We start from the raw sequence: 14334 nt of genomic DNA on the forward strand, positions 1-14334 counted from the left end.
AAAGAAGGCAAAGTCCCTTTAAGGCTGCACGGGCTCAAGTGAATCAGTATATCATTTATGTTAACATGTTCACTTCGAAAAGAACCATCTCCCTAAAATGAATTGAAATTTCCAAAGCTAAATATAAGGGAATAGTTTATTTTAACTGGTTCAATAACATTAACTGTCCGAAAGAACCGATTTACTTAAACCAATTTGGTTTTCCCAGCATTACAAGAAAGAGAGGATGGTTTAAGTGAACATGTTTTGATTACTCCCTTGGCTGTACTGCTGTGTTTGCAATACAATGTGACAAATGTATTTTTTGTGGCACTACTCTTTGGTAGTAAAAACAAGCTGCTTACTGGAAAAGCTAAACTACTGTGAAAATAGCTTAATTACGGTCATGCTACTGAAAAATTTAGTCAGTAGCGTTGCTACTTTTAGTTTAATACTCCCCTTCTAATTTCAGATAGACTCATTTCTAAGCTGTCACAAGGCTTCAGAATCCTTGGAATATAGCACACAAGTCATATGGACCATTTTTATGATACTTTTGTGGTGCTTCTGCATCTTTTTTGAGGCTTGAAAGCTTCTCGATTCATTGTAAGTGCATGGAAAAGAGCAACCAGCCCAGTCTTCTGGACTTGTCTTTCCACAGAAGAAAGTCATATGAGTTTGGAACAACATGAGGGTGAGTAAATAGTAGAATTTTCATTTTAGACTGAACTATTCAATATTTAATGCCACACACAAGTCTCAAAAAGTCCATGTATTGTGGCCTCTAGGTCTTGGAAAACAACAACAGTGGTGGCTGCTAAAGAACCACAGTGGTCAGTCAGGCAACGTGCCCTGTAATGTGCTAGAAGAGGTCAAACCAGGAGAGCAGCAGTACAACCGTGCTGCTCTCTTCAACAGTCAGGTTAGTATACTGAAAAAACCTCCTCACTTGTTCACCCACCAGTCGGCTTTATCATTTGCAATCTTCAAATAGATTCTAACTCTTCGTGGAAGCCATAAACTCTTTTATTTATTTTTTTTTCTATTTCTCTTTTCCTGTATTTTTGTTCTGTCCCTATAGGCTGTGAATCCTTACAAAGGTACCTCCACTGCCCCTGTAAATCATGGGAAGGTTTTGGATATTAATAAATCCTCCCAGGAAAAAGACAGTACGTACTTCTTATCTTCTCTGTGTATTCGCTGTGAAATGGGCAGCAGGGAAAATGCAGGGAAGTGGGAAATTAATTTGGTGTCAGAGTGCTCTTATGTACACAGATTGCAGATTCCCACAAGAGTTCATTGCTTCTGTCTTGGGCAATCTTTTTCGCTATGTCTCTGTCTCTCTATCTCTTTCTTCTTTCTATCTCTCTAGACTGCAGCCAACAGAAGGACGTGAATGATGAGCTGTTGAAGAGGATAACCGACAGTAAGGCCCAGCCTCCAGCTCGTAACTTTCGGGTGGAGCGATCATGCAGCACTGTGCCCATCATGTTTCATTCCCAGCCCTTTGAGGTCCGTGCTTGGCTTATTGCAAAGGGATTCACCAGACCGTGAGTGACATGTGAACTGTGACACGTAACATGACATTTCAAATGATACTGTGACCCAAAAAAACATATAGAGACTTAAGCTATACAAAAAAAAAAAACAAAAAAAAATCTTTCCATAAGATATCAACATATCAAGTCAACTGGCAATTCTTTTTAAAGAAAGATAGCACTAGCATACTTTTCGATCAAAACATTTTAAGGGACAGTTCACACAAAAAGGTAACATCAGAAGGAATGTTAGACTCATTCACCAATCACTTCCACTCAATCACTGAATAATATCTTCTTAAATATTTACAACCCAACAAGGGATGAAAAAACAATCACTATTACAGCAATATTCCGGGTTCAATACAAGTTAAGCTCAATCAATATCATTTGTGGCATACTGTTGACTACCACAAAAAAATAATTTTGAATCGTACATCCTTTTCTTAAAAAGAAAAAGAAAAAACAGCAGAAATCGAGGTAACAGTGAGGCACTTATAGTGAAAGTGAAAGGGGTCAATATTTATAAGGTTTAAAGGCAGAAATTTGAAGCTTATAATTTCATAAAGGCACTTACATTAATTCTTATATTAAAACTTGTGTATTATTTTAGCTGTAAAGTTTACGGTTACATCTTTACAGTCATTGTAGGGTTTTAAGGTTTACAGTGTTACATCGTCATGGCAACAAAGTTGTACAATTGGAAAAAAATTTACACAGAAAAGGTAAGTAAGTGATTTTATCACACTAAATCATGTTAACATGCATATTGTTTGCGACTTGTGACTATACTTTAAACCAGTGAGTATTTTAACATTTACGGACTGCCCCATTGACTTCAATTGTAAGGGCCTCACTGTAATCTAGATTATTTTCTTTATTTATTATGTTCAAAATTAACTTTTTTGGTAATCAACATTATGCCACAAATGCTGTTGATTGAGCTTAACTTGTATTGAACCTGGAATATTTTTTCTTATCAATCACTAGAGTGCTCTTTAGCTTGGCACTGACCCCCAGGTTGTAATATTACTGTAAGTTGCTTTAGCCCCCTATGCCAATGTTAAAATATTTTTAAAAGAGAATATGATGGAATGTTCTTTTCATGTGCCAGGGTGGTGGAGTGTCTGGGTATTCTGAATGGAGCTCAGCTCTTTTCTCTCAGTAAGGATGAGCTAAGAACCGCGTGTGGGGACGAGGGCTCTCATGTCTTCAATCAGATCAGTGTGCAGAAAGCCCAAATTGAGGTCAGTCACATCCATCCATAGTATGTCACACCACAGGACATGTCAACTAACTACACAAACAAATACTGTATATAATATACCATTGTTGAATTGAGCAAATATTTGCATGCTTAGAGCATATTCAGTTATATTATTTAAATCTGAATATGTGCAATTGAAAAACAAGATTAAACATTCAAATACAGTCACAATATGGGTCATAGTCTTCCTCCTCAAATCTCTCTTTCTCACAGAGGAGTCTCGGAGACTCAGAACTACAGGAGATCATGAGGCGACGGCAACAGGAGTTGGACGAATCAACCTGGGAATGATTACAGTCAATCAAGTCATCACTCGGCTTTATTTCATCACATTTTCATCAATACCCTTGTTCACTCTATAATCAACAGGCACCCAGAGGAATTCAGAACAGATGGACTAAACAACTCCGGTCATTACTGAAGCCCGGTCCAGCCCATTTCCTTTACGACCTGTACAATGTAGTGCTTAACACTAGTGCTTAAACTGATGAACATGAATGGACTGGGAGTGAAGTCTTTAACCACCATTTATAGTAAGGAAAGTGATTTTGATTACAGCCATTGACTTGCAATAGGTCCTATGAATCCAACATTTGAAACAAGTACCGTCTGTCCCTGCTTAAAAATAATCATAATAAAATAAAAATAATAAATATATGATATTATGGTACGTTGTAATGCATAAGTATTATCACATACTTCATAGGGCTAAATAATGCTTCCTATAAGTTCTGAACAATGTGTCATTATTTATTTGTCAAGACTTCTGTGTGCCCATACTTCACACTTCGTTAATGCTAATCAGATCATGTTTATTCATGTTTGGGTGATGGGTGATCAGTGCACACAAATTTTCCCTCATACTTCATTATAAACTAAAAGTGAAATGATGCAGAGTGGTGCCAAAAATTATTACACCCAAGCCACACAAACAAATGTATGAATTAGATAACATTAGATGCAGAAACAAGGTCAAACAAACTGACATTTGCAAATTATGTTAAACCTTTTCTCGTAACTAATCTCACTTCTTTTCTAGTCATTACTATTAAACAACTGCTCCCGTGGCAATTTTCGTGAGTGTTTGAAGGCAGTTCCCATCAAGTTCACACAGATGGCCTTACAGAGTAACCACAGGTGTAATTCACATTAAGGATGTTCCACAAATATTTGACAAAAAGAAAGTGTCCAAACACTTTTTGTCTTCATTTTCAAAAGTATATCTATATATTTTTAATCATTTTAAACCTAACAAACATCTTTTTGGGAATGTGTTTTGCTTGAAAAATGTGTGTGTGCTGTCTTTCTGTATAGATGCAACTTGGTTTGATATTTTGTTATCTAATGCAATGACATTCATACATTTTTAAGTGTCACTTAAATGTCCAAACACTTTTGTAGCTGAAAAGGAGATTTCTATCTGTGCTTTTTATTGCCATCTGGTGCATTATCAGTCTGAATATAGCTTTTGTCATAAAAAAAACAAACAAAAAAACAAAACAAACAAAAAAAAAACATAAAAATAAATAAATAACTAAATAAATAATAAATTATATGTAAGCAGGGGTTACACTGTGATTTTGGAGGAGGGGGAACCCTAAAATGATGATGTCGCATTCCAGATTCAAAACCCCTTTGTGTATAAAGCTTTTTAGCAAAACTAAGCAAAATCGCTATATGCATATCAGTGGATCTATGAAATGGGTGAGCAGATGATTCCATATTACGCAATTTCTATGAAACAGAGATCGGACCATGGCACGATACAGAAGCGAAACGCAGAATGTATTTTTGAACAAGTACACTCACTAAATAGAGACGGAATGTTAAATGGATCAAACAAAAATTGCATCGGAGAACACAAGAAATGGAATGGATTGACAAACAAACAAGCATTTTTTCCCCTTCTTTTTGGAATCGAAGGTGCTGGAACGGCGTTCCGGACCATACTGGCCCAATTTAACCCCTGTATGTAAGCAACCTCAAGGGTGAATTATGGGGTATGTGTCTATGTAATACTTATGTAATTGAGTCCGGTTTACATAAACTGTGTAAATGCATTAACTTGGACAGTGATGGTTTAAGATGCCACAGCAGTTAGACTTCATTGTACTATCGCGTTTCAGAGAACAAATTTCTGGTGCCCCTCTTGCCCACTGTTGTCTATAAAGCCCCCTTTCAACCCTCTGAAAGGCATAAGGCTGTATCACTAACCAACTCACTGACTAACAGCTTTGCTACTTACCCTCACAGGGGGCACATAACTGCAGCTTTCAGTTTGTCTTGTTGGTTTATTTCTGGAATAGATTGTGAACGCATCAGTGTGTATTGTGCTGTTTTCAGGATGAGTGAGGGTGACCTCTATCTCTCCCTTTGTATGCATTGTCAAAATGCCTCCCAGGCCTAAGAGAGGGTGGATGTGGCTGCGTATTGTCACTATAATTCTTGGCATGAATCAATGCCTAATGATGGAATTTACAGAGAGGAACATCAAAGGAAAGATACTGGAGATTTGCAGTACAGAGGGGGCCAGTGCAGTGGAACCATTGTCATTCACATCCAGAGAATTTACCATTTTTAAGGGAATATTCTTTATGTGTGATCAAATAGGGGTTGTAGTCATGAAGATTTTTGGAATACACAAACAATATGCAAAAATAGAAGACTAAAACAAATCATTTGCATCTCAAATAGGATATAAAGAAAAATCAATATACAATTTACACAGCAATCTACATGGATGGATGGCAGGCATCTGAGCATGCAGCTAAAACATTGTGAGCTGCGACTAAATCAAAATGCAAAAATCAGGCTACTAAATGGCCACTGACAAAGACTCAGTGCATCATTGAAGAATTCTAAATATCTGACCATTTGGTGAAGAGTCATTTACAATACCATCCAGTAGAGAAAATGTTAATAAAAAGCCCTCAGATGACTAAGCGAGACTCTTTTGCTGCCAAGCATCCAATCATGTGCATGATTCATTGAATAAGAAGAAGATAATGTGAGTGGTGCTTGTCTGTACAAACTGCATCGCAATCTAGGGTGTCTTGGGTGGTTACCAGGGCATTGCTAGGTGGTTGCTAGAGTGTTCTGGGTGGTTGCTAGATGGTTATTTCTTTGTCAAAGTAAAAAAAAAGATATGGCTTGGGTCCCCTTTCTATATACGTCTAAGGGATTTAAAAATATATATATTATTTCTTTTTTGCCCGTTTCATCGTCTACTAGGCAAAAATCGTAAGTCTGAGAGCTCTAAAATACCTGGAGAAAGCTCTGGGAATGCTAACCTGGAATCCATTCAAATTCCCATTCATTTCAAGGGAATTTGCTTGGCTAGAGCAGGATTTCCCATTAGTACGCAATCTGGAGGCTGTTATCTTTGCTCATGGGCACTCTGTTCCTGGATAGGTTGTCATGTGACCAGTCACTCATCAGTAGTAACAGATAGAGAAATATACAGTACTGTGTCTTAGGCACATAAGATAAGATGTTTCACAAAAACATTTGTCTTAAGATGGTTATTTATTGTATATCTTCATCATTAGTGCGTAAATAGGAAATATATTTAGACTCCTAAATATTCCTTTTGCAAATAAAATAGAATAGAAGAACAGAGAGCCCTGCAACAAATGGCATGGCCCCCACAGAGCCCCCAACTGAGCATCGAGTCAGTCTGTGATTACATGAAGAGACAGAAGCAATTGAGACAGCCTAAACAGATAGAAGATCTGTGGCGAATTCTCCAAGAAGCTTGGAACATCCTATCTGCCAACAACAAAGAAAAACTGTGTCCAGTTGTACCAAGGAGAATTGGTGTTGTTTTTAAGGCAAAGGTGGTCACACCAAATATTGACTTAGCTTTTTTATGTTTACAGGACTTTGCATGACATTAATTGATCAATTAAAACTATTAATGATGTAATTTTTGAAGACATCCTCACTATGCAACATTTTTCACAAGTGCCTAAAACTTTTGCACAGTACTGTATAATTCCAAGCCTTTGAAGAACAATCTGTTACTGGAAAATTTGTCCTATAATGTAATGTAATAATTACATTATTGTACTGTACATTTTTAATTATTTTGCAGAAATCACAGCTACGTTTGAAAGGTTGTCAAATCGTCCTCTACAAGCCACATGATTTGAGGTATTATTTGTGCTAGTATAGCACAAATGGGGTCATGTTACATGACGAAGTTTAATACTTACAGTTGGGTTAGAGGTTTGTTCCAATCAAAATGCCAAAATGATCAATGTTAGCCTCAGCAAGCATTGTTTTAAAATAAGGGGAGAAAAAAAACAGTCCAAACTTTAACATCATCTGTTTGTTTGCATTCAGTTATAACTAACTACAACATGTTGTGAAAATGTCATGATTAGTTTGACATTTCACCCCGATGGAGTGGACTGCCACAACTTGTGACAGACTTGGCATTTGGGGGGGGGGGGGTGTTTGAGTGTGTGCGCATGCAGTGGGGGGAAAATATTTTTATTTTTATTTTTTAAATGCGCTATATCACTCACACCCACGCTGTCAGCTCTGCAGGAGACTTGACGATTGCAAACTTCTTCTCATTTCACTCTCCTCACCACCCAGAGTTCAGTCACTTAAAATAGAAGACAATAACATGCATGGGGGGCTCTTTGAGATGGCACTAAAAGTGTTCCTAATGGAACCTGATGCCTGCGGACAAAACTCCTCTCTCAGCCATCTAATGTGGGTGGCAGTTTTCACGGCATATCAGATTCACAAGTGGTTGAAATATGGCTGCGTAATCAATAGTCTATTGAACCGCATATGTAATGCGTACGTATCAGAACATCTTCTAGGTTGCAGGGTGCGATTGAAATGTAATTTAGCTGCAGCACATCAGCCACAACATAAATCTTAATCTATCCTCAGATGTTATAAGCGATCTGCCACTTTAAGACAGCTGAAGTGACATGGATGATTAGGCGAAAAGGGAACAACATGACAATGCGCATATAGCATCTCCTTAAGCCCTTGCCAAGTTTCCTAATTCCCTGTGTTTGTTCAGGAGGATTAGTGGGTGCTCAGCGCTCTGTACCAACTCACTGAGTGCTCCCACTAATTCTTATCCAACCATGACAAAAAGGCGAACAAATTTCTTAAATGACTCTACTGTTAGCCTTGCATGATTTAGATTCACTCCGCGCTGTCTAGTTACTCAGAGGTGAGGGGAGCCATGTTATTAGCCAGTTATTCCTCAAATGACATTTTCGCTGCCTTACAGACATTTGAGATTTACAGTCTAATTGCGACTAACTAGACAAGTGCCCTTTCTTTTGGCTTGACCTCTTTGGCATTAATAGTTCAGATTAAATCAAATGTCATTCCACACTTATAACTGAATTATATCTCTGTGTTCCCCCTGACATCCGCAGTGATTCATTTTCTTTTCCTCTTTTAAAAATGACCCAGGACTTCAATTTAGATTTGTGTCTCCCTGTTTTCACCAGACGGAGAAAGAGGGATCGATCCAGTTGCCCCCTCAGCATCTGAGAGTGTCTTAACGCTTATACGGCATGATCGATTTACAGTGTGGAAAGCGGTTTCTTTTTTAATCCATAGAAAAACAAACCTTGAGCAGGTATTGGGCATACACCCCACAAGTGCGTGTGACACTGACAGTGAGGACTGAACAATATCTGAGAGGGTTGATGGCCATTTAGCTCAAGGCTAATGCATAAGGATAGCCATTTAATCTTTAAGAACAGAAACAGATCAAGTTAATGCACCCTGTCACATCCTCTCTGCCTCAAGACAACTCTGCTCAATGTATAAAAAAAAAACCTTTAGCAAACTCGGTTGAGCTGGTTTAGGGGATATCAAGAGACTGCCAATCTAGTACCGGTGGCCAATTTGCGTGTTTTCCAAACAGAGCTGTTCAGTCGTGACGTCAATTTGTAGGCCAACACGTAAGGCTAATTCACTGTTGGTTCTCTCGGGAATTTCCAATGAGTTTTAAGTTTTTAAACAATCACCATCTGTAATTGTTTTTTTATCCCCTTTTCTCCCCAATTTGGAATGCCCAATTCCCACTGCTTAGTAGGTTCTCGTGGTGGCGCAGCTACTCACCTCAATCCGGGTGGCAAAGGACAATCTCAGTTGCCTCTGCTTCTGAGACTGTCAATCCACGCATCTTATCACGTGGCTCGTTGTGCATGACACCGCGGAGACACCGCACATGGAGGCTCATGCTATTCTCCACGATCCACGCACAACTTACCATGCGCCCCATTGAGAGCGAAAACCACTAATCGTGACCACGAGGAGGTTACCTCATGTGATTCTACCCTCCCTAGCAACTGGGCCAATTCGGTTGCTTAGGAGACCTGGCTAGAGTCACTCAGCACACCCTGGATTCGAACTTGTGACTCCAGGGGTGGTAGTCAGCGTCAATACTCGCAGAGCTACCCAGGCCCCTACTGTAATTGTTTTTAATAAAAAATAAAAAAGATATTTTATACAGTGCATCCGGAAAGTATTCACAGCGCTTCACTTTTTCCACATTTTGTTATGTTACAGCTTTATTCCAAAATGGATTAAATTCATTATTTTCCTCAAAATTCTACAAACAATACCCCATAATGACAACGTGAAAGAAGTTTGTTTGAAATCTTTGCAAATTTATTAAAAATTTAAAAAAATCACATGTACATAAGTATTCACAGCCTTTGCCATGACACTCAAAATTGAGCTCAGGTGCATCCTGTTTCCACTGATCATCCTTGAGATGTTTCTACAACTTGATTGGAGTCCACCTGTGGTAAATTCAGTTGATTGGACATGATTTGGAAAGGCACACACCTGTCTATTTAAGGTCCCACAGTTAACAGTGCATGTCAGAGCACAAACCAAGCCATGAAGTCCAAGGAATTGTCTGTAGACCTCCGAGACAGGATTGTATCGAGGCACAGATCTGGGGAAGGGTACAGAAAAATGTCTACAGCATTGAAGGTCCCAATGAGCACAGTGGCCTCCATCATCCATAAATGGAAGAAGTTTGGAACCACCAGGACTCTTCCTAGAGCTGGCCGCCTGACCAAACTGAGCGATCGGGGGAGAAGGGCCTTAGTCAGGGAGGTGACCAAGAACCTGATGGTCACTCTGACAGAGCTCCAGCATTTCTCTGTGGAGAAAGGAGAAACTTCCAGAAGAACAACCATCTCTGCAGCACTCCACCAATCAGGCATGTATGGTAGAGTGGCCAGACGGAAGCCACTCCTCAGTAAAAGGCACATGAAAGCCCACCTGGAGTTTGCAAAAAGGCACCTGAAGGACTCTCAGACTATGAGAAACAAAGATTGAACTCTTTGGCCTGAATGGCAAGCGACATGTCTGGAGGAAACCAGGCACCGCTCATCACCTGGCCAATACCATCCCTACAGTGAAGCATGGTGGTGGCAGCATCATGCTGTGGGGATGTTTTTCAGCGGCAGGAACTGGGAGACTAGTCAGGATCGAGGGCAAGATGAATGCAGCAATGTACAGAGACATCCTTGATGAAAACCTGCTCCAGAGCGCTCTGGACCTCAGACTGGGGCGAAGGTTCATCTTCCAACAGGACAATGACCCTAAGCACACAGCCAAGATAACAAAGTAGTGGCTATGGGACAACTCTGTGAATGTCCTTGAGTGGCCCAGCCAGAGCCCAGACTTGAACCTGATTGAACATCTCTGGAGAGATCTGAAAATGGCTGTGCACCGACGCTCCCCATCCAACCTGATGGAGCTTGAGAGGTCCTGCAAAGAAGAATGGGAGAAACTGCCCAAAAATAGGTGTGCCAAGCTTGTAGCATCATACTCAAAAAGACTTGAGGCTGTAATTGGTGCCAAAGGTGCTTCAACAAAGTATTGAGCAAAGGCTGTGAATACTTATGTACATGTGATTTTTTTCGTTTTTTTATTTTTAATAAATTTGCAAAGATTTCAAACAAACTTCTTTCACATTGTCATTATGGGGTATTGTTTGTAGAATTTTGAGGAAAATAATGAATTTAATCCATTTTGGAATAAGGCTGTAACATAACAAAATGTGGAAAAAGTGAAGCGCTGTGAATACTTTCCGGATGCACTGTACAAACTAATGAAGAAAATGTTTTACTTCAAACTTTGGATAAAAGCATCTGCTAAATGTAAATGTTCACGATTTGTTCTACAATGGATCCTTTTCACATTTCCAGGTTTGGGAAAGTAAACTACATTGAGGTAAATGACTATAGCGGTGAATGGTAGACTACAGCAAATATTATTTTTGCCTCCCCTTTTGCTCCAATAGCAAAAGAAAGCATCCAATTCTACATTTTTCGCAGCTTCCTAAGAGGAAAAATATAGAGAGAGATGAATTACAGATGTCAGAAGAAAAAAGGTGCCAAATTCACAGTCACTCCCTCAGCAGCTGTATTTGAAAAACCCATCACAGCAGCGGTGACTATTTTTTCTTTCTTTATTAATGATAGGGTAATAAAGCCTAACACAAACAATAGTTTTATCATTTTACAATTGTATAAATAAAAAATAAAAAATCATGTATAAAAATATTTAAGCTAAATAAGGCGGAAAATCATAATCTGTGCAAAGGGTCCATATAAATTACACATGGTCGTTAAAAACATACATTGGAAACAGGTTGCTAGATAAGAACTATAACGTTTGTCCCATTAATCACACATACAATAATTTGAAAGAAACTACAACTATAAATTTACGCTTAAAACATACTTAGTACAACAATTTTTGAAAATGCGAACACTACTAGCTAACTGATTAAAGTTACAGATGTTCTTGATACATTAATGTAAGATGTGTAATTAATGGAACAATGGCTGTAGTTCATATGAAGCACCTTGTTAGCAATTTATGTTTTCAAAACTTTAAAATCCTTTCGTTGAGGACTAAATGTGTGTAATGTAAGCTTAAGAACAAAACATAAAAGTCTCTACAAGTGTATTAACCACAGACCTTATTTTACTCACAAATCGAAAATAAATATTCTAAAAACCCTGGAAGTTCCAGAGAGAACCCATGGCTTAAAAATGCAAATTCTTTTGCAGCTTTCAGGACTACAAACTCTGTACAGTTACTGTAAAAAGTGCATTGGTTCTGACCATGCAAACAACAGTCTGAATTTTCAAACAGACATTTTTCTTGTGTCTTTACTAGAAGAAAATCAAGAATAACATGAGAAACATGCTTTCCAATGCCTGTGATAACACCACTGGAATGTGTCAGTGCTCAAAATCCCACAGATCTGTACAAAGGTTCGAGCAAGGCCTGCACTGAGTGGCTGTTGTAATTCTCAGTGAGACAAGCCCACAATCTCCAGTTTCCCAGACACAAATCCTGCTTATCTGCTGAGGGGAATCCTCCCCTCCAATCCCTCTCTGTGCTCCAATCCCACGGGTTCCACCAGCTAAGCCCAACCAACCAACAGGACAAAAAGCAGAGAATTTGATTACACAATCGGTGAACACTGCCAAAGCTGACCAATGGAAATTCATGTCTGACTCATTCTGAAGTAAAAGTTATCTTTGGACTTGAGCCTTCAAGAAGTCACTTTATGAAATAAATGATAACGTATGCATAACAGGGCCAATATTTGCATGGCGCAATCCTTTACGGTCAGTTCTGGGAAATAGATTGTGGAGGAGAGACTACCATGGATACCGGTTCTCCATTGTGCTAGGCACCTAAAAGTGTAATTGACTACTACACATCTGGATATATTCTCACATTATAATGCTCTTTTCAATTATTTGAACATCATTTGAAAAGAGTTACTGCTCCTATGATCAATAGAAAATATACAAAAACATCTCTTTTTAATCATTTGTGTGTGTGTGTGTGTGTGTGTGTGTGTGTGAATCCACCTTATTGTCTTCTCCATTGATTGCAGGATGTTCCTCGTGAGCTCTTTAAAAACCTTACCTGAACAGAATTTGTAATGTATGGTGTCAGCTGTATCAGGATTTAGTATGCATAATGTAAAGATGCCGTATCTGCGGTGCAAAAGATCTTAGACCACAGTGAAAAGAGACAGGGGAGTGCTGGGCAGCATAAATTCTTTCCCTGTCCCAAAGGACTAGCAGAGGGAGCCAGGAGATGAGAATCTGGATTTTGTTCATCACATGCAGATGGTAGTCCATAATGAGTTTTTGGCCAAACAGGACATGGTAGATTTAAACAGCTCAGAGAAGCGCTCCCTGAGCAGGACAGCCTGCCAGATTGCAAAGATGTTGAGTGGGAGCTTTGAGCCATTGCATCTTGGCACACCAGGAATTTGCATTTTGTCACAAAAACATAATCTAATTGTGTAAATATCAGAACTCTCTGACAGCAAAATCCATCTTATACCAGTGTTTTTTTGTTTTGTTTTTTTGTTTTTTAAATAGCTGAGTTTTTAACTTCCCCCTTATGTTTCACACAGCTTTCTCACATTGAATTTGCAATTGACACTGTAAACTATATTTCCACATAAATGTGAGATAATAATGAGGGTTTGTAAACATGCTTATTGAATGCTCATTAATTTAAGTTGCTTTGACAATGTACAACTGCATTATTGTCTCTCTAAATCATGCCATAATCAGTTATGTTAAGGTGAAGTGTGTAATGTCTGCGCCACTACTGCCACCGAATGCAACTGCAAAAATTATTGTTTTGAAATAGGTCTCCTAAACACCCCACCCCCCCCAGTCAAACAAACAGAGCCACAATGTTTACATTTTTGGGGGAATCTGCATATTAATTTGGGATATGAGAAAGTGTTTAACATAAAAACTTACATCACCTTTAAAAAGTACATCACTCAACAAGTTGGCATACACTGATTATTGATTCTGCACAATGCCAGCACTGGAACGAAGGACTACTTCCAAATTAAAAAGAATTCATCTGAGAACATGTCACAGCCGTCTATATAAATGTATTGCACCTCACTACATCCAAATCAGATCTCACAATTTGTTCTCAAGGACTGACAGATTATTAAAAATGAAGAGGCATACATTATAAATATGGTTCATGGATTTTCACGGAACGGGCTTTGATGACAAATGTTCTAGTTTCTCCTGTGTGTGATGATTATGACAAAATGGCAAAATATCATAATTCACACCACCTCCTCAAATCTAACCCCTAATGATATAAGTGATGATATGTCATTTTAAACCATTGTGGTGGTTGATGTCAGAGCTTATTCATTAGGTCTGAAAAAATGTCCCTTACTAAGATAAAATAAAGCTCATTTAAAGGATAATACAGAACCATCAGTGCTTCATTGTGTTGTTGCTTTTGTGCTATGCCGTATCACTCAAAAATATGATATGGAGGTGATGCTATTGCAAGAATATTTTTTTGGCAAGTATAAATTTCAGATGATTTCATGTTGATGTCAAAAGAAATATGAGGTTTATTAGTTTCCTGGTGCTTTGTGCTTCATTATTCTGCCATGACAGTGGAGGCGGGGGGTGTTTTTCATTAAACGCTTGTATCGTCTCCGATGCTAATGGCAAACGTGGG

The 14334-nt window shown here is 38.6% G+C and overlaps 2 protein-coding genes across 3 annotated transcripts in view; one reads left to right on the forward strand and one right to left on the reverse strand.

The window, feature by feature from the left end:
- Positions 1-14334, reverse strand: part of mgat4c (mgat4 family member C) — a 158708-nt gene that overhangs the window by 32618 nt on the left and 111756 nt on the right. The gene's annotated exons all lie outside the window — the stretch shown is intronic.
- eps8b (epidermal growth factor receptor pathway substrate 8b) lies at positions 2593-3090 on the forward strand. Its single transcript, XM_051657258.1, has 2 exons — positions 2593-2764; positions 2998-3090. The coding sequence occupies exons 1-2, from the start codon at positions 2612-2614 to the stop codon at positions 3073-3075; spliced, it is 231 nt and encodes a 76-aa protein (XP_051513218.1). The 5' UTR covers positions 2593-2611; the 3' UTR covers positions 3076-3090.

Source organism: Myxocyprinus asiaticus, chromosome 26 (genome assembly GCF_019703515.2).
Source record: "Myxocyprinus asiaticus isolate MX2 ecotype Aquarium Trade chromosome 26, UBuf_Myxa_2, whole genome shotgun sequence".
NCBI classification, from domain to species: Eukaryota; Metazoa; Chordata; class Actinopteri; order Cypriniformes; family Catostomidae; genus Myxocyprinus; species Myxocyprinus asiaticus.

Coding starts and splice junctions, on each gene's coding strand:
- eps8b (XM_051657258.1), top strand. CDS start 2,612: ATGTTCTTTTCATGTGCCAGGGTGGTGGAGTGTCTGGGTATTCTGAAT. Junction 2,765..2,997: donor TGCAGAAAGCCCAAATTGAG/GTCAGTCACATC, acceptor TCTTTCTCACAG/AGGAGTCTCGGAGACTCAGA.